Source organism: Cetorhinus maximus, chromosome X (assembly GCF_964194155.1).
Source record: "Cetorhinus maximus chromosome X, sCetMax3.hap1.1, whole genome shotgun sequence".
Classification (NCBI taxonomy): Eukaryota; Metazoa; Chordata; class Chondrichthyes; order Lamniformes; family Cetorhinidae; genus Cetorhinus; species Cetorhinus maximus.
In genome coordinates, this window is record NC_135917.1 from 11,504,731 (window position 1) to 11,524,928 (window position 20,198).

A 20,198-nucleotide genomic window follows, 5' to 3' on the forward strand; every position below is an offset into this window, starting at 1 on the left:
TGCACTGCCAAAGCCCTGTTGAATCATGTAACTATTTCACACCCAACACTCTTCTGTCTCGAGAGGTTTAACCCTGACCAAAAAACAGTCATGTTAAAGTGCAGCATTGACGTCAGCTGCCTTTGGGCTAGATTATTCGAAGGAATGACCTGATTTTAGGCTCAGTGAGTTAGTCACTTATTACAGGATGTTGAACCCTTGATTACAGTAGTAACTGGCCTTAATCACCGACACACTAAACAGTACGAAAAGGCAGCTTGATTATCAATTCACTGTAGTCGCCTAAGGAGCAAACGGGTCAAGATTATTGGGGTCAATTGTGTGGCTAGATTTGAACAAAGGAGGCAGACTTTTATTGCAGCTGAATCTGGGACAGGTAGAGTCTGGTTTGAGGTAACAAAGTGATTCACATGGCAGAATGTTACTGCTTCCCAGGGCTATTCCAAGTCTCTAAACCCAGAAAAGGTACTTGGGATGCAAATTCCTTTACAATTCAGCCTTTTAAAAGAGAATTCTCAGTTGCCTGGCTCTGGAATTCCATTTTTAGCAACCTTTATGGGTGGAGGATCATTTTAAATTCTAAACTCCCAGCTAATCTGAGAGTTCCCCATGAGGTGACTGTATGAGCAGCAGTTTCTGCTGTTATGTGAAATTCAGGCCCTAATCCTACACATTGAAGCATTTTACTTAACTCAATGAGTTCTCAGCTCTCTTAACTTTGGGCACGACATTATTTTTGGAGTTTCCTTCTTCCCCCTTTCTCAGTGCAGTCCTGTTTCTGTCCCTTAGTCCTTTATCATACACTTAAACCTGTTTTTCAAGTAAAAAAGCCCATGTTTCAGCCGGATGTTTGCCTCCGATGACTTGGGGTACCGGAATTCTTTGTAAGTTTTCTCGTTCTCATCGACGCTGCTCCAGGGCAGTTTGATCTTGGTGGCGTGGTCCACAGTGACATCGTCACAGGACCCAACGTGGAGAATGCCCAGGCCATCGATAAAAAACTCTGCCAAGAGAAAACACAAGATACAGCTGTTAGCCCAGCCTCAAGCCCAGCATCAGTAGAGTAACTCGCGTTGGGGGCGTGGGAAAGGCCAACTATTAAATAGTCTCTGGGCAGCAACAGGTCCCTCAAGGGGTCAGTGTGCCAATTTTACAAGGGCTGTCCTAAAGGTTGTTTGACAGGTTCAGCCGTTCCATTTTGTGGGCGCAGGAGTTAAAAATCAACCGGAAAAGGCCTTGGCCAGGATTTTACTTATGGTGGGCGGGCGCGGGGCCCATCGCCGCCCGTGATCGGCTGCATGCCGCCATTTTATGTGGGCCGGCCAATTAAGGCCCGCCCAATGTAACGCGCCGGTTCAGCGCTACCTGTGTGAGCGGGGGAGACGGAGGGAGAATCGGGGCCTGCACTTTTTCACGCATCTGCGTGAAAGAGCGCCGAAATCTCCCTGAGGCACGGAGCTGCCTCGGGGAGACTGAATAGATTATAAAACATTTCAATAAATGATGTGAAAATTGATTTAAACAGGTCCCCTCCTGTGACAGTGTCACATGAGTTGGGACATATTTGTGAAGGTGGGAAAATTAATTTATTGAAGTTATAAAAGATTCAGGGAACCTCATCCCGCCCGTGGATGAGGTTTCCTGAAAAACGCGAAGGCCGCTTGGGCTCTTCGCCTGCCCCCCGCCAACCTTAAGCCTAGACGGGCAGCATTCTGAGGTATTTTCGTTAATCCCTTAATGGACTTAATAGGCCGTAAATTTCCACGGGCACGCAGCTGACTCTGCCACGCGCCCGCCTAACGAAATATCACGATGACGGCGGGACGCACGGCCGATGTCATCGCGCGTCATTTTACGCATCGGCGTTTCGGGCCCACCCCCTCCCCCAACGCCGACCGGAAGATTCAGCCCCTTGTTTAGTTTATGACTAAGCAAGTTATTTTTTAATACCTTGAGCTTTTTTTTTGAAAAAAAGGATCTCAAAGTGACACTCTCCCTTTAACAGGTGCTGAGGGGAAGGCTGTCCCTTTAAGGGGAGGGCCAGTGGGTGGCAGGGAATCAGCCATGTTATCCACTCCTGATCATCATCTAGTGAACCCTGCTGGTGAGTGCATGCCAGAACAGGGCAGAATTGGCCTCAGCTGTAATTGCCCCAGTAAAATAACCTTTTGATACTCTAAAGACAGGCAGACGTGCATTTCTCTTGCATCTTTCATGATCCCAGACGTCCCAAACACATTTTACAGCCAATGAAGTATTTTAAAGTATACTGTAGTGCTGCAGCCAATCTGTGCACAGCAAGCTCCCACTAAACAGCAACAAAAAAGGTTGAAAGCTAAATGATGACCAGGACACCAGGGAGAACTCCCCTGAATAGTACTGTTGGGATCTTTTATGTACAGCTGAGGTAGATTGGTTTAAGATCTCATCTGATAGACAGCACCTCTCAACAGTACAGCACTCCCTTTTTTTTATATTTGTTCATGGGTGTCACTGGTGAGGCCAGTATTTATTGCCCATCCCTTGTGTTCAGAGGGCATTTAAGAGTCAACCAAGTTGATGTGGGTTTGAAGTCACATGTAGGCCAGACCAGGACATTAGTGATTTTTCGGGTATTTAATGACAATGAAATTTATTTAATTGAAAGTTCATCATCTGCCATGGTGGGATTTGAACCCAGGTTCCCCTCAGGGCATTAGCCCAGGTCTCTGGATTCCCAGTCCAGTGACAATTACCACTATGCCACCGCCTCCCCTCCCCTGAAGTATCAGCTCAGATTATGTTTGGGCTCACATATGACCACAGTATGCAAGACCTCTGGAACTGTATCCCAGCACACCTGGCCACATAAGGAGACACCAGGACAGGTGACCAAAAGCCTGGTCAAAGAGGTAGGTTTTAAGGAGCATCTTAAAAGAGGAGAGACGGAGAGGTTTAGGGAGGGAATTCCAGAGCGAAGGCACAGGTGCCGATAGTGGAATGAGCGAATATCGGGGATGCTCAAGGGGCCAGAACTGGAGGAACGCCAAGACTTGGGAGGGTTGTGGAGGAGGTTACAGAGATAGGGAGCGATTTGTGAAGGGTGAGAATTTTAAAACTGAAGCATTGCTAGATCAGGAGTGAATGTCAGTCAGCAAACACAAGCGGGATGGGTGAATGGGTTAAGACACAGGCAGTGGCTGGTTTCAATCTGCATTATCCATGTTCTATTAGCTCACTAGCTCACCTGAATGCGCCACCCTAGTCAGCCGGGGGTCAAACCCCACTCGCTGCACCTTGTCCGTGCGGGCCAGAAAGAAGTTGACCACGCCGTCTGTGACCACACAATTTGGAAAGCCCTGCAGGACGTGGTAGTGGCCCATGCGGGTGTGCAGGCAGTCGCCCTCCTCTCCTCCTCGCTCCACGCTAATTTGGTGACGGAAAGTGGTGGAAAACCCAGTTTTCTCTCGCACTGCCCCTCCAACCTGCAGTGGAACACAAGAGCTGCAGGCTAAAAGTCCAGACCGTTACAAAACTAAGCCAAAGGCCCAGTGCATAGAACGTGAAGCACGTCAACGTGAAAGAACAATGGATAGTTACAATAAAAACCCAAGTTACTATGATTAAGTTTACCTTTTCTAGTTGAGCAGTGATGCTAGGCTGCAAACGTTGCAAAATCAACACAATAAGACCAAGGAATCACGTGTGGCCCAGCTAGGAATACGTTTGCTGAAGCTGCCCTTAAACCTCGAAGGCATTCCGGACCAGCGACTCTTCATTGGGATTTTTTTTTTAAAACAAACGCCAATGCTTAAGGGTGGCATGCTACAGCTGGCAACCAATTGACTATGCCGCTGGGTGGCACTATGCTCCTCTGTGCTTCCTATTTTCCACAAGCTTTGCTTGTCCCACAGAACTTCACAGGGTGAAGAAGCGGGCATTGAGAGGGGGAGGGTAAGGAGTTTCGAGGAAAGCCGGTGGGGGGAAGGGTTGAAGAGGTGAGCTTTTAAGTGCTTTTGAAGACAGGGAGAGACACAGCGAAGGCAAAGTAGTGTTGACGGAGGTGTTAGAGGCTAGGAGTGTAACTACTGAAGGAACAGGAAAGAGGCAGCAGTTGAGAGTCAGAGGCACCAAGAATATAGCTGGGATGTAGGCCTAGAGAATATATCGCAAACCTGGTGGGCCAAAGTTGTGGAAGAGTTTGCAATGAATTTGGGCTGGGACCATGGAAGGCAATGGAGTGTGGCACAGGTTATGGGCATGCACAACTTAGTACAGGAGGGCTTAAGCAACAAAGTCTTAGATAGCTGGATGTTTTGGGTCAAGAGGGGTTGGCACAGATACAATGGGTTGACTGGCCTCTTTCTGTGTTGTTTATGATTCTACCATTCAAAGGGCATTTGAGAAATGACTCTTGAGGTAATGAAGACATGGATTAATGTTTCGACAATGCAGTGGGACCATGAGTGGCAATACATGGAGAAGGTGGGAAAGATCAACCATGTTGAAAATAGCAGAAAGGTCAAGGGGGCAAGATGGGGCAATGAGCCACAGCTACAGCTGCATGGTTGTCATGGATTACCAGTCAGGAGCTGGATGACGGGGCAACAATGATGTCAATAATGTCTTCAAGCACATTTGGAGGGAAAGAGCAAGTTAGAACTAGGGCTGTTGTTTGATAAAATGGGCAGGCTGAGGGTGCTTTTTTTTTTAACTGGGGCGATGAAGATGCTGAATTTGAAAAAGGGTTATCCAGAGGACATGGAGAGGCTGCTACTGTATCATGGGAACAAAAAGCAGAGGTTGGATAATCAGGAGTTAATTTGGAGGATTGGAAAGAGTTCAAGAAAACAGTGGGCCTCATGAAGGAGTTGAGTTTGATGCAGGCTACACAATATATAGTGAGAAACTACAGCTTTTAAAAGAGGAGTGAGTAGGTTGGGAGGAGTCAAGGGTAGAAAATAAAGGGGATGGAGGAGGCAGTTGAGCTAATGGTCTCAATTTTGGAACTCAACATTAATATGCTACTCTCATTTCGTATAGGATGAGGATGGAGGATGTATGGAAGCTCAGAGAATGTAGCTTATTATCGAGAGTGTTTGGTTGCTCTTGTCCTCCAGGACCACCCTGGCCAATAGGAGAATTTAGCTCACGGAAGGTGACACTGCTGGAGGTGGTTAAGCCAGATCTGACAACAGACAACCAGCTGGTACTACAGCCTGCGGCCTGAGCTCTGGTGCGTTGACAAGGATGTCAAAAGTAGAGGCAGCAAGTTGTGGAAAAGAGGTGTTAGTGCAGATAATAGGCCAGAGAACTAGGGGCAGTTTCGCCATTGGTGGAATGAATGCTGTAGAGCATTTGAAGAAAGCAGAGAGACGCAAGGTACAGTGGTAAGAAACAAAAAACATGAGGTCGGAGGAGGGATGGCAAAATAGCAATTTAATTAACAGGCTCAATTGTTAGATGGTTGATACTATCTTTTGAAGTCCATAATCCTGAGTGCTCCCTAGGGCTAAAGTGAGGGTCATCTCAGAATGACTGGGCAGGGTTCTAGAAGGGGAGGAGAGCAGCCAGTCATAGAGCTGCATCTGGAAGCCAAGGATACAGGAAAGGAAAAGCCTGAAGTTCTGTAACAGGTTAGGAAGCAGGTTTACAAGTCGGACTTCAGGGTAGTAATCTCTGGATTACTCCCCCAGGCACATAATAGAATTGGGAAGATTAGAAGGCTCAAATGGATAGAACTGGAGCATTTATTATTACATTTATTTACAGAGTTACACATTACAAGCATACACCTCCTAATCCAACAAACACAGTTTCAGTCTGTATCTGTGCACTCATCTGAATCCTCATTTAATGCCATCACCTGCATACAATTAAATACAATTAATATGCAATTAACAGATTCCTTTCTCACTTTTTAAAGAAATAAAAAGTTAATATTTGCAACTAAAATTTTAAAACAAATTAGATCAAAAACCTCCATATTCTCTACAAAGCATTACATTGGGATATATCCCTCCTCTAGGACCCCTAACAATTTCTTCATATACAGGTCTCCAAGGTAAGGAAGCCAAAACTGTAAACTGTACTCCAGGTGTGGTCCCACCAAGCCCAGTACAATTGTAGAAAGATCTTTTCACTCTCAGATGCCAATCCTTCTCCAATAAAAGGCTAACATTTCATTTGCCTTCCCAATTTCTAGCTGTAACTACATGTCGACTTTCTGTGATTCATGTACAAGGACAGCCAAATCGCTCAGAATGCCAATATTTTCCATTCTCTCGTCTTTTAACCAAGGAAGGGGAGAGCAGGGAAAACGAAACAAAAACAACTTGAGAGCAACTTTTGGAAATAGGAGTGGTAAATGTACAAATAAAAGTTGGTGTTGAAAGGATTCCATCCAGAGGGAATAAAAGGAAGTCAGGTATGAAAGATAAACAAAATCGGTTTATGATATTTTTAGGAAGGATAAGTAAGAAAGGATGAGGAGGAATGGGCACATTAGTGAAGGAGGGTATATCTGCTCTAGGAGAGAACTTGCCTTCACAGAGGTTCAGTATGAGGCTAAAAAAAATCAAATACATGTCCAAAAAATAATTGTTCAATTTGTGGGTGCACTACAGACTCCCTAAGTGAGGGAGGGAAAATGCGTCGACAGATCAGAGACGCAACGAGGAGTAACAAGATTGTTGTTGGAGATTTTAATTAGCTGCTCATTGATTGGGACAGGGAATTAATCGGGGGGGGGAGTGGAGGAAGGAATGGAACTCCTGCAATGTATGTGGACTCCTTCCTCAAGCAGTATGTCTATACGTTTATTATGGGAAAGGGATTGATCTTGCTCTGGGTGAAATATACAAGTTAAATGTGGGTAAGTAGATCGAAAAGGAGATAATTTTATGCATCAGAATGCCATGGGGAAATAGAGATTAGAAACAGGCTAAAACTGAGGAGCTCATCGGAGGCCCTATTGTGATAAATATAGAAAATGAGAAAACAGGTCAAGAAAGTAACCAAGGAAAGAAGAGAGGATAAGGAGAGAACCTCAAAGTATTAAAAAGAACAGAAAATAGTTGAACGTGAGGTAGGACCCCTGAGGGGGGAGGAGAGTGAATTAGTTGAGGATAAGTGGAAATTGGCAGGATATTTAACAAGTCCTTCACTTCAGTATGTGTAAAAGAGAAGGATATTGGGAGGAAGGGGAATCCTAAACCAGATGAAAACAAGATGACAGACGTTATAATAAAGAAGAGGAGAGTACGAGAGAAGTTTGTGAAGCTAATGGAATATATCCAAGGATCCTGAGGCAAATAGTGGAAGCCCGGGAAATGATATTTCAGGATTCTGTTGAGAGTGGATGTGTGGTGGAGAACTGGAGGATGACCAATATAATATCCAACTTCAGAAAGGGAGACAGAACAAACCCACATCATTGCAGACCAGTTTAAAATTAGCGGTCGGCAAAAACGTATCTATAATTAAACATAAAATGACTAAATACCTAGACGTAGAGAAAAGAATTAGAAGCAGCAAACACAAATTTCCACAAGGAAGATCGTGCTCGACAAATCCAGTAGATTCTTTGAGGAGGTGACAGGCGGGGAACATACAGATAATGTCGTGCACAGGAACTTTCAGAAAGTCTTCAACAAGGTACCACACAGGGAGACAATTGAGAATATGAAGAGATATGGAATTAGGGAGACAGTTAGCAAATTGGATTTATGAACTGGATAGAAGGGTAGAAGGGATGAAACAGAGAGTAGGAGTTAAGGGCAGTTTCTTAGGCTAGTTTACAGGGATAGCAGCAGTACACAGGGTTCTGTTCTGGAATTGTTTCAGTTCACTGGGTACATCAGTCACTTGGAAAAATGGCTAGAGAGAGGGGTGTTCAAATACACAGACAATATAGAAATATGAGCTACAGGAAATAATTCAAAGGACTGAAGGAAGCTGCAAGGGAATATAGATAAGATTATGGAATGGGAGAAAGCTGGCTGGTGTAGAAGAACAGAGATTTGGAGGTTCAGGTCGGCAAGAGATTAAACGCTCAAGTAGATAAGAACAAAAAAAATTAATATAGGTATTTTAAAAGCAAGAGATGTAGAATATAAAACGCAAGATGCAATGGTGAATCTATATAAATCTCAGACCACAGTTAGAGCACTGTGTGGCATTCTGGACTTTTAAAAAAATATTCATTCATGGGATGTGGGCGTCGCTGGCTAGGCCAGCATTTATTGCCCATCCCTAATTGCCCCTTGAGAAGGTGGTGGTGAGCTGCCTTCTTGAACCGCTGCAGTCCATGTGGTGTACGTACACCCACAGTGCTGTTAGGGAGGGAGTTCCAGGATTTTGACCCAGCGACAGTGAAGGAATGGCGATATATTTCCAAGTCAGGATGGTGAGTGGCTTGGAGGGGAACTTGCAGGTGGTGGTGTTCCCATGTATCTGCTGCCCCTGTCCTTCTAGATGGTAGAGATCGTGGGTTTGGAAGATGCTGTCTAACGAGCCTTGGTTGGGCTCTGCACAATAGGAAGATAGCTGAGGCAATAGAGAAGGTACATCATAGATGCTGCCAAGTATGAGGGAAATGCATATTGGAAGACAGACTTTGAAAACTGGGGCTGTTTCTTTAGAACAGAGCAAATTATTTGAGGATTGATAGGCACGTTTAAAAATATGAAGGGATGGGACGGAGTAAGTAGAAGCAGACAATTCTCAATGATTGAGAGGCTCTTGAATAAGGATTATTAGAGTAAAAGCAAAAGATTTAGAACCAAGAGGAAGAGAAACATTTTTCCACAGGAGTGCGAGGCTGTGTAACTCACCACCTGAAATAATAACTGAAGCAAAGACCATGCCAACATTTAAGAGTAGGTTAACTAGGGAATAGGGACATGGGATTAGGACTGCTCCTTGTGGGGAGGATTAGCACCAACACAACTGGTTAATCTGAACAGCCGGCTCCTATGTAATTCTATGCACGAGGTAAAATTGGTGAGGGCGTGAGAAACAGCCTTGCCGGCGAATGAGGCTTTCAAGGTAACTAAGTCTTGTTTAAAAGTGAGAATGAAAGGAGGCTGTGTGTCTGAGTAAAGGCATTTATATGAAAGTTGGGGAAGCAAGGTCGAGGGAGGGCAGAACAGAAGATATTTTTGTAACAAGAGAGGATGTTCAAGAGCGAGACTTTCAAATCGGCGATGGGTATGAGAACAGAGAAAGATTGAGGCATGGAGGAGCCACCACACTGATAAATGGTAGCATTGCTGGGGAACATGTTGGAAACATAGCCCAGCAGGGTGGTTTCTGAGGAGAGAGGAGTCGTCATTGATGGCGAGCCAGGTCACAGGTAGCAAGGATGAGACATGTTACAGGGGCAAACCAAAAAGGAACGGACAGGGGGTTTGCTGTGATGGGGATGGGAGGGTCAGAAGCATCAAAGGGATAGAGAGAGAAAGGGGTGGGAGGTTAACCTTTGAGGACCACAGCGCCTGGAGAGAGGTAGAAGGGAAGCTGCCTTTCTTCAGAGATACTCAATGGTAAATCCGGTGATCTTGTGCTTCTAGTGGAGAGCCACATTTGAAAAGCTGGAAAATCAACTGGGTGCTGCATTCCTGCCACTGACTGTTACACCCTTCAGTTCTATCTCCCCACTGAGAGCTTGTTGAATTTATCCTTTAGCATCCAACAGAAAGAAAGTCATTTATTTGCAGCTCTGAGCTTTGAAATGCTTCAGAAAGCTTGGGCCATAACTTCAAACTATTCTTGTCGCGTGTGGGGACCATGTGACGTGATCACTCATACACGTTGAAACCAAGCCACGATGATCTCCAGGGAGTTGGAAAGCAAGAGAACATGAGCGAGAAGACGCCAAGTTAGGACTGTAAAAGGCAAACGGTTGGCATGTATAACTAGCATTAGGATTCTATTACTGGATACAGTGAGGAAAAAGTCAGTAAGGTGACGAAGATCTCTCTGAGCAAACTTTAATATTATTATTTAATATAAAATGAACTTAGGTGGCAAATCAAAGCAGTGTTACACAGGCCTTTACTCTGTTCCAGTGATAGGATTCTTCCTACCCTGTCTAATTGGTATTTTACCCACATGATTGCACCCTCCATTAATTATGACAATAGGTATCTGTATCCAGGGAGTTTTTGTTAATGGAGCATTGGTTATGTGTGGTCCTAAACCATGCAGGTTAGAAGGGTCCCAGATGGACAGGAAATGGGAGGTCACCAGTAGATGCCACCTGGGTGACAAGACTTAGGACTTCACCAACAGTGCAATTGTGGGTGCATGAGACACGCGGTTTTGAAAGTGGAAGTCTACCAAAGGTGTAGTGATATAGAGCTACATGATCCAAATAACGTGATTTTACTATTAAAGGAAACAGAGCTCTGAACATTTTTTGCTAAGCTGCACTGTTGACAGTGCAGTCATCTTACCAAATCCAGGGTTGTTTTCTCCAAAATATTCACCAGCTTCTCAACCTTGGTGTTTGCGGTAAAAATGAAGTCATCATCGACCCAGAGGAGATATTTCGTTGTGACTTGGGAAATAGCCAGGTTCCGCCCAGCAAACCAACCCTGCAGAGATCAGAAATCCAGTTAGTTCCGAACAAACTCGTACCACCTAGAAATAAGACTCTTTATTACATCCCCTCTATCATGGAAAGGTTTGTTTTCAGGAGTTCCATTTCATTCCCCCCCTCCTCACTTATTTTGAATACTGGTTTAGCAATCAGTAACAGAAAGCTCGCCTGGTGGGAGTTGAAGGATATATTTTGGTTACTAGCGAGGAGTGGATCATTTTTATAGGGGGTCAGTCTGGTTGATTTGATGGGCTCGTCAAGCCTCCCTCTGACTGGCTTAAATTTCCTTTGATGCCTTTCTCTCAAATGTCAATTCAGCTCGGGTAGATTCGCTCATAGCGATTATAAATCGCTTTGCTTTTGACAGCCCTGTTCAGGGATGATGGCTGCCAAGGGAGCTGGTTTACAGAATATCACTAAGGAAATAATGCACGAGGAATGAGATCATTGTCTTGGTGAAGCCAAATACGGGCACTTAAAAGGAAGCAGGGTCTTGGGTCCTGCGGGCAGGGGGCGGGCCCGTTTGCCGGCGCGTAAAATGACGCACGGTGACGTCGGGCGGGCGTCCCGACATCACGGCGCGTCATTCCGCTTTTTAGTTCGGCGGGCGCGCACCGGAGTCGGCTGTATACCCACCGAACTGTCAAAGGCCTATTAAGGCCATTTAAATATCAATTAAAATACTTAACGGAGCTGCCCGTCCAACCTTAAGGTTGGCAGGCGGGCGAAGAGCCCAGGCGGCCTTCGCATTTTTCATGTAATCTCATCCATGGGTGGAGTAAGGTTTCCTGAAGTGTTTAAAAATTCAATAAAAATTTTCATTTAAGTTCACTGACATGTCCCAGCTCATGTGACACTATCACATGAGGGGACATGTCGTAAAAATGATTCTTTTTTCTTTATTTAAATTATTGATAATGAAACTAATCTCCCTGAGGCAGCTCCGTGCCTCAGGGAGATTTCTACACTCTTTCACGCGCTAGACCTGACTCTCCCTCCTCCCCCACCGCCCGCACAGGGAGCGCTCAGCGCTTCCGGGTGCACGTCACGCTGGGCGGGCCTTAATTAGCCCACCCACGTAAAATGGCAATGCCTGCCTGCGCCCGCTCCTGCTCAGCCTGCCCCCCCAACCCCCGGATGGGGAGAAAATTCTCCCCCCTAGAGACAGAAACTCATTTGCTCTCTTTTGTTCTTAACATCCAATACCATCAGGATAGGGAGAATGTTAGAACCCAGAAACTGAAAGCCCAATAAATGAGGACACATACATAATCATATGATAATCTCCAAGCGTTATCTACAACAATAACTTGCATTTATATAGCACCTTTAACGTAATAAGACATCCCAAGCCACTTCACAGGAGTGATCATCACACAATATTTGACTCGAGTCATATAAGGAGATATCAGAAGTGGTGACCAAAGGCTTGGTCAAAGTACTAGGTTTTAAGGGACATCTTAAAGGAAGAGAGAAAGGCAGGGGAGAGTCAGGGAGGGAATTCCAGAGGTGAGGACCTGGGCAGCTGAAGACATGGCCACCAATGGTGATTCAGTGAAAGTCAAGGAATGCGCAAGGAGCCAGAATTGGAGGGATTTTGTGGCAGTAAACCAGCCAATCACTTTACAGGCTCAGAGATTGACTAGAACTCCTCCCTCTGGTTCAGATGGAGGATCAGGCTTAGCTTTAGCATTCAAACAATTTATTTAACAAATCCAATTATGGATGGCATACATTTCCTACATTACAACAGTGACTAACTTCAGAAAGTACTTCATTGGCTGTAAAGCTCTTTTGAGGTATCTGGAAGAAAGTGCTATAAAAAATCCAAGTCTATCTTTTCATGGCTGTTCACAGAACTACAGATTTTGGGCTCTGGGATCCCTTGTGAAACTTGAGGTAGTTAGCTGTTAAGTTGGGGCACAAAAACAGAATAGGAAACACTGGGCTTTCTATTTGTATAATCCTTTAAAAGATTGTGCAAAAACAGCAGCATGTTAAAAATGAAACAAGCTGATTTGAATGCTTTCTCCCCCTCCCCAGTGATCCCCACCCAGCAACATCCCTCCTGCCATCACTCACTCTCTAGCCTGGGATCCAGCAACGATACTGGGCCCCGGGTGGGTGTAGTACTGACAGCAGCCACTCCTCCCTTGATGGCACTGCTGTTCAATAGAGCTGCTGGCCTCTGATTGGTTGACAGCTTTCATCAGGTGGGACTTATGCTCCTGGGGTCTTTGACCCTGGGGAATTCCCGCCGCTGCCCAGTTAAGTGCCTTCTCTAAAAGGGGTGACGTGGGGCTCTCCCGCTGACAGGCGAGACACCCAAGTCTACATTAAATACCGCCTAGTGTGTCCAGTTATGGGCACCACACTTTGGGAAGGATGTCAAAATTTTGGAGAGGGTACAGAGAGATTTACTAGAACAGTTCTGGGGATGAGGACTTACAGTTATGTGGGTAGACAGGGGAAGCTGGGTTTATTCTGCTTATCGCACAGAAGGTTAGGAGCAGATTTGATAGAAGTGCTTAAAATCATGAAGGGTTTAGATAGAGTGAATAAAGAGAAACGGTTTCCAATGGCTGTTAATCAGGGGATACAGATTTAAGGGGATTGGTAAAACAATAAAAAAGCATCATTAGGATAAACCTTCTTCTGCAACAAGTGGTTGTACGTTGGATTGCACTGCCTGATAGGGTGGTTGAAACAGATCTAACAGTCGCTTTCAAAAGGGAGTTGGACAAATACTTGAAGGGAAATAAATTGCAGGGATACAGGGAAAAAGCAAGGGAATACAATTAACTGGATTGCTGATTGACGGAGCCAGTGCACACTCGATGGGCTGACTGGTCTCCTCCTATGCGATGCTATTTTATGATTCTAGGCATGTGCAGATTTAGAACACTTCCGCACAGGAATGCCTTAAAGACACCTTCCAACTTAATGGTTAAACGCCTCAGTTTCGCAAATATTGTGCACGAGTCCCACCAGTAAATGAGCTGGTGATAATTGTACCTTATCTTGGGAAAGGGAATAGATTTTGACATCAGGGATTGCACAGAAAGCCTTTATACTGCCACTCCAATTTTTTTTAAGCTTATTTCTCAATTAATGAAAATGAAAGTTCAATAAACAAAAGCCACATACATAATCTCAAAGAATTGTGCTATTTATGGGAGAAGGATGAAATGAATCGCATTAAAAATTCAGAGATCCAGTTGCATGGAACAGTACTGTCTGGTTCAAACATAGCTATAGAATCTAGAACAATGCAGTTAACGGGTCTGTTTCTGGATGGATATGCTCAGAGCTGCCAATTTTGGGCTCTGTTAGTATTGGATTTTGAGCTTGAGCATATATCGGGCCTGACATTTTGTGAAGATCCCACCAGTCTTGCATTATAATTCTGGTGAAACTGAGGCACTAATTTCTCATTCCCACCATAGGGAAAACAGTGGAACACCGTTCTCAGCTTTCTTATAATATTAATAATATGCTTCCATTGTAAACGCATCTTATTCCCCTACATCTTTTTTCTTACACTTCACACCATCTCGGATCCTTCTCCTTCCTCCCATGCATCACTTCTCCCCCTAAGTTGGCAGGGTGGAAATTTGCCTCCCATCCTGCAACTGACCATTGGGAGTCAACATGACTTAGCTTCTGGTGTGTGGCTCCCTTGTGTGGGGACACTGAGATCAGGGAACTCAACTCATGGGGAATCGCAAGCACAAAAGTCATGCCTTGTGCTCTGTGCTACGGGTTGCTATTACCTCGATGCGTTGCACTGCAGAATCCATATAGACCTTTATTCTCCATTGCAATTCGTCAAAAACAGAAAGAGATACTGAGTTATTCATAAGTTACTCACTATCTCCCTCTGTTACCACATGTTACCACACAGCTACCGATTATCTTGTTTGGTTCTTTCCTCATTTAGAAAAAGAGAAACCATACTACACCTTCCCAAATGGCATGAAGTATTGCTCAATGAACGCTCCTTCAATCTTTTGTGGTTTGTCGCTGTCATCTGCGATTACAATGGTGACATTGGGGTAATACTTCCTAACGCTCGATATCAGCTCCCTCAGTTTGTCATATCTCAGAAACGTTTTGGTTGCTATAGTTACCAAGGCACTGATGTTATAGCCTAAAACACAGAACAGGTTGTGGTCAGCTTCCCTTTATATCTAGTGACTTATTTATACATATTGCACTCTCATCATCATGGGGCAGTAAATACTCCTGATCTGCCCCACAATCCTGAACATAGGAACAGAAAGAGGCCATTCAGTCCCTTGGGCCTGTTCCGCCATCCAATTCAATCATGACTAATTTGGACCATCTTTTCCTATCTAGTTGTTCTATGTGTCGATTGAGGTGTTCTGAAAATGTCCCTTAAAGAGGAAGTTGCACCTACAAATATTCGGTAATAAATGCAGGAGGTTTTACATCGCATTACTCAGTTTACACTGGGAAGACCATATTAGCCATTGCTGCAGGCTGTACCAACAGTCTGGCCTCTGTTGCCCTTGGCCTCGTCATGCGCTTCCCTGCATGGTACGTGTGCGATTGAGAACACTCAGTACAGAAAACCTGCATCCATCACTACCCAAATTGGCTTTGCAAGTGTGTCAGCTTAGCTTGGTTGGTAGCACTCCTGCCTCTGCCCGGGCGCAACATCGAAGCAGGCACGCCCAGTGCAGTACCGAGCGAGTGCCGCACTGTCAGAAGTGCCCCGTTTTGGGTGGGATGCTAAACAGAGGACCTGTCTGCCCTTTCAGGTGGCCATAAAAGATCCCATGGCACGAGATCGAAGAAGAGCAGGGGAGCTATCCCTGGCATCCTGGCCAATATTTACCCCTCAATCCACATCACAAGAACACATTATCAGTGTTCATATTGCTGTTTGTGGGATCTTACTGTGCACAAATTGGCTGCCGTGTTTCCCACATTGCAACAGTGACCACACTACAAAAATACTTCATTGGCTGTAAAGTACTTGGGACATCCACATCCTGAAGTTAGAGTCTTTCTTTCTAAGTTAAGCCCTATCCCATGATTTGGCACATAGCCACTGTGAGAGGTGCTGCCCTTCAGATGGATTGTTAAACTGCCTGTCCAGATCGAGCTTTAAAGAGAAGGTTGTAGGGTTTATATCCGTGAAGGATGAGATCAAATTAAAAATCCGGAGGAACTAAATGCGACACATCAGACATCATAAAATCTCCCAACATCTATTTATATAATGTATTGATGATTTGCCTCCAATGGCGGTCACTTTAAATTGGCTACTGCAAGTGCATTCTGGGTCAAAATCCTGGAACTCCCTCCCTAACAGCACTGTGGGTGTACCTACACCACATGGACTGCAGCGGTTCAAGAAGGCAGCTCACCACCACCTTCTCAAGGGGCAATAAATGCTGACCTTGCTCGCGATGCCCACAATCCAAGAACAAATTAAAAAAACAAATATTCTGAGAAATTCTCTCAGCTGTCTGTTCCACAGAAGTGGGAAAAGATGGAGGGATGTCTCTGTCATGCACACAGACGCTACTTTAGGTAAATTCAATGGAAATAAAAATCGGGAAAAGATGTAAAACAGGCTGCTGACTTGCTATTGCCCATTTTACACAATCGCAGAGCGCCAAAATCCACCCCCATGTTGTTTTTAAGTACTGCGGCAAATAGTGACGATGTCATTAAATTTGACTGTTTTACAGCAGATTTTGCATGTCAAGTGAAATACTGTGATTTATCTACAATCAGAAGGGGCCTACATTGTCCATTCATCCAACCCGCATTTTCAGGATACTATCGTTGGACATATTCCTGGAAGTTTGATCACATGACTTCCCACCTTTAACTGCCCAGCTCAGTCAAAGAGCACTTTTCTTACCATCTCCATGGTTTCTAGTAACTAATAAACAAAAGTGCTCAAAGAAAATGGGAAGGGGGGCGGAAATCAATTTTACTTCAATGCCCCAATGAATTTTCTCCTGGGCTTGTGCTCCTAGTGGTATCCTAGAAATGAATCTTCAATTCCTGGAGACTCCCTGGAGGGTTGGCAACCCTATAAATCGGTAGCAAAGAGTTGATTTCTTTTCACAGGATCCCGTTTCATAGGAAATTTGCAACATGTTTATTTAGCACAGTTGACCTACAAGATTTTTCTTCTGGTCAGCGAGTGTCTGGTGAGCACCTTGCTTTCTTGCATAAGAGCCCCCAAATCAAAGTTCTGAAACACCCACAGGGTCGAGTTTCCTGCATTGACTGGGAATGTTAACTTGGCTCAGGGAGGGGTAACACCTTTTGCCTCTGATTCAGAATGGTCGTGGGCTCCAGCCCTGTAGATCAGCACGTATTCTTGGCTGATGGCAAGTACTGTCTTTTAGGTGAGGCACCAAACTAAAAGGTCCTATCTTCCGGACCAGGTGGAGATTAAGGATCAAAGGAGTCGTCCTGGTGTCTCAGCCAACATTTCTCCTTCAACCAGCACCACCAAACAAAAAAAAAAAACAAGCAAACAGTGGTCAATCATCTTACTGCCGCTCGTGGGATCTTGCTATGCACAACGTGGCTGCCGAACGTGCCTGCGCAATGACAGTCGGTACCATTTGTCATACGAAGATTTTTGCAATGTTTCGGAGAGGCTTGGTACATTGCCACACAAAGGCAACCTTTCCCCTCGCCCGCAGGGACACCCGCTCCGCTGATCCCAGTGCGGAGTGGGTAAAGTGGGCAGAGGGTCCACTGGCACAGGATGCTTAGCAGCTGGTTACAGAAGGACTCTGGCAGGGGCCCGTCTGCCCAGAGGGCACATTGGCACTAGATGGCTGGAGGGTAACACACAGCAGCGAGTAGGGGGTCTGACACAGTGCGTGAGAAAGTTGGGGGCGGGGTAAGGGTAGGGGTGGGGAATAAAAAAGGTCTTCACAGGCCGCAACAGTGAGAACAAACATTGCAATGTTTCCTTTTTGTGCGCTTGTGTAAAATTGGCGCAGTTGCGTACGTGAAAAATCGGCATCATCCCATTAAGAAACCGTTTAACTCCATTTACGCCTTGCTGTACTTCCCACCCTGGGACACTGAACCATTGCAGCCTCTAGAACAGAGCCAACTGAAAGAAAAAGCACAGAATTCTACTGCAGGAATTCCAGAAAACACAAACACGCACACCCTTGCAAAACTACAGTAAAAATATTGGGGATCTCAGGTCATTTAGACACGGGGTTAAATGCTATACTTCACGCTCACTCCCGTTAAAGAGACAGCTCTAGTCTATGGAAGGTGCTTGTGGCTGGCCCAGTTGGTGGGATTTATATCGGAGATCTTCATTAATCCTGGATTAATAGCACTGACCTGGCTGGTCTCCGGAGCTGTATAGTTTTGGGATGGTGGCATGTCGGATTTTGATGACAAAAAAAGCCTGGTGTCCGTCTGTTTCGAGCTGCACTGGAAGATGTAAAATACACATACTGAGACCGGCAGGAGTTAACATGTTACATACTGGACGGCCATGGGAGCTGTTCTGTAGGCTCCACAACCCTCATAACCAGCCAGTCCTGAAATCGCACTTCTAACACTTGTTTATCCAAATGATTTACTTATTTATTTCTTTCTCATTTTTACCTCTGATCCTAGCTGGGGGTCGTGGGTTCCATAGCAACCGGTCGCCCTCTAGTTCTGTAGCCAAGTAGGGATTCTTCACACGTGACCCTGTACTATTCGCAGCCAGAAGAGGGGTGTCCCTAGACAAGGGTCAACAGTGGGAACCCTGATGGCCCTGACCCATGTCCCCGCCACGCCCTGCAACATCAGATTCTAGAGGTGGGCCAATTGATTACCACCTTTCCCACATCGTCTGCAATCCAGTTACTTTCCAAAGGGGAGGTCAGCTGAGCTCTTCCACCCAGGTGGTTTTCCCGGGGACTCTCCCGATCTGCTCCCATAATTTTGGGTGGCAGCTCGGCAAAACCCCCTGGAGAATCGGGCTCCAATTGGTTGCTTGAGCAGAGTCTCAGAGCATCTTCTGTCAAAGTTAGCCCCATCCCCAAATAAGGCACCAAGGCAGCCATCTTTTCAGATTTAAGGCTGCATACCATGACACCGCTATTCCCAGCCACAACAGAGATGTTTGGGTAATTCCCCCCACCCCCCGACAATCCCACCTGGAGACTGTACCGCTGTAAGTGGCGGGGTTCGATTTTACGCACATCGTTTGTATTATGGGACTATCCTTCACGGACTGCATTTTGCTGCGAGAATAATCCTGCTTTTATCGGGAGGCTTTGCTGTAGTTTGCTGCAGGTCACAGACACTCCAGCTGGGATTTTACAGGCTCCCCCCTCCCCACCTCCGGAAGCGGGCTGGGAAGTGGGCGGAAAACTGGATGGGATGGTGAGGGGTGCCATGTCTGCCGTCTTTCCACCACCACTGGGATTTTACCAGCAGTAGGGCAGGTGGCCAATGACATGTCAGCCTTTGGGCTAATTCAGGTCCTTAAGTGGCCTCTTCCCACCACCACTACTTTGCCAGTAGCAAGTTGGCACCTTGCCATGTGGGGAGACCACCAGGTATAGCCTGGCAGCTGCCTTATAGGCCCTTGATTTGGGGGTGGGGGGGGCATCCCTCTTTGGATGCCCCCCCCCAGCAGCAAGTGCCAGCTCTGCTGGAAGTGCCAGAAGACACCCCCTCACAACTCCCTCAGCACAGGGCCTGCTTGAGAGGCCCCGGTGAGTCCTGGCCCCACTTACCTGCACTCCCGGCCTTCTCCGTCAATGCCACTCCGGAGCCTGCTGCAGTCCCAGCAGTGGGCACCTCTCCCTCTAAATGGCTGGCAGCTCTTGGGGGGGTGGGAGATCCTTTCACAGGGGGAGCCATGAATAGGGGCAATTCTAAAGCTACTACCTTACAGCACATTGGGGGGTTGGGGGGAGGGGTGGGTTGGGGGAATTAGCGCATAGTTGAAAGCCTTCTTTGAACAGTAGAAAGGATCCCAGTATCTCAAGACTCTCCTTATAACAATAACATCCCACCCCTGGCATCCTCCTGATGAACTGACGCTGTAACCTTTCTCTATGCTTTCATGCCCTTTCCATCGTGAGGTACCACAAACTGCGTACAGCACTCTGACTGTGGACTAGCCACTGCCTCGTACAATTCTATCATTTCTTCCATGTTCTTGTACTCTTGTGCAAAATTCAGTCTTCCACAACTGGCAGAGGTGCGATTGCCCCAGACTTCCCGGTCGGTGAGCGGGGACACAGCCACCCTATAAAATCCAGGCCTCTGTTTGCCACAAGTCCTGCTCTAACCCCACTGGCTGACATTGCAACTCGCAGGTGCACACAGAGGTGTCAATACTCCATAAGCCGAAAGAGGATTTACAAGAAATTGGCAGCACTGTGGCCCTCCAGCGTACGGCATCGCAGAACAGATTGGTTTTTGCACCTGTCATTGCCAGTCTCAGTCTCTCTCTGTCAGAGAAAGGCATGGAACAAAGCCCAGGCCTATACCCTGGAGAGGAGATACTGAAAACAGAGGCTGAGCCACCCTGGTCTACTCTAATGAGCTCTGATAGCAGGGCCTAACCATAGCCTGACAGCAACCGTCT

General features: G+C 46.0%; 1 protein-coding gene across 2 annotated transcripts in view; it reads right to left on the bottom strand.

Moving 5' to 3' along the window:
* Positions 1 to 321: 321 nt before the first annotated feature.
* The window catches only part of LOC144672578 (beta-1,4 N-acetylgalactosaminyltransferase 1-like), an 86,096-nt gene continuing 66,219 nt past the window's right edge, over positions 322 to 20,198 (bottom strand). The window contains exons 7-11 of one of the 2 annotated variants that reach the window (XM_078534379.1): positions 17,945 to 18,037; positions 14,545 to 14,732; positions 10,437 to 10,577; positions 3,227 to 3,464; positions 322 to 1,003 (exon numbers count right to left, since the gene is read on the bottom strand). In XM_078534379.1, coding sequence (XP_078390505.1) covers positions 786 to 1,003; positions 3,227 to 3,464; positions 10,437 to 10,577; positions 14,545 to 14,732; positions 17,945 to 18,037 — 878 coding nt within the window. In that variant the 3' untranslated portion in view covers positions 322 to 785. The remainder of the gene's footprint in view (positions 1,004 to 3,226; positions 3,465 to 10,436; positions 10,578 to 14,544; positions 14,733 to 17,944; positions 18,038 to 20,198) is intronic. The other variant, XM_078534380.1, reaches the window with a different exon arrangement.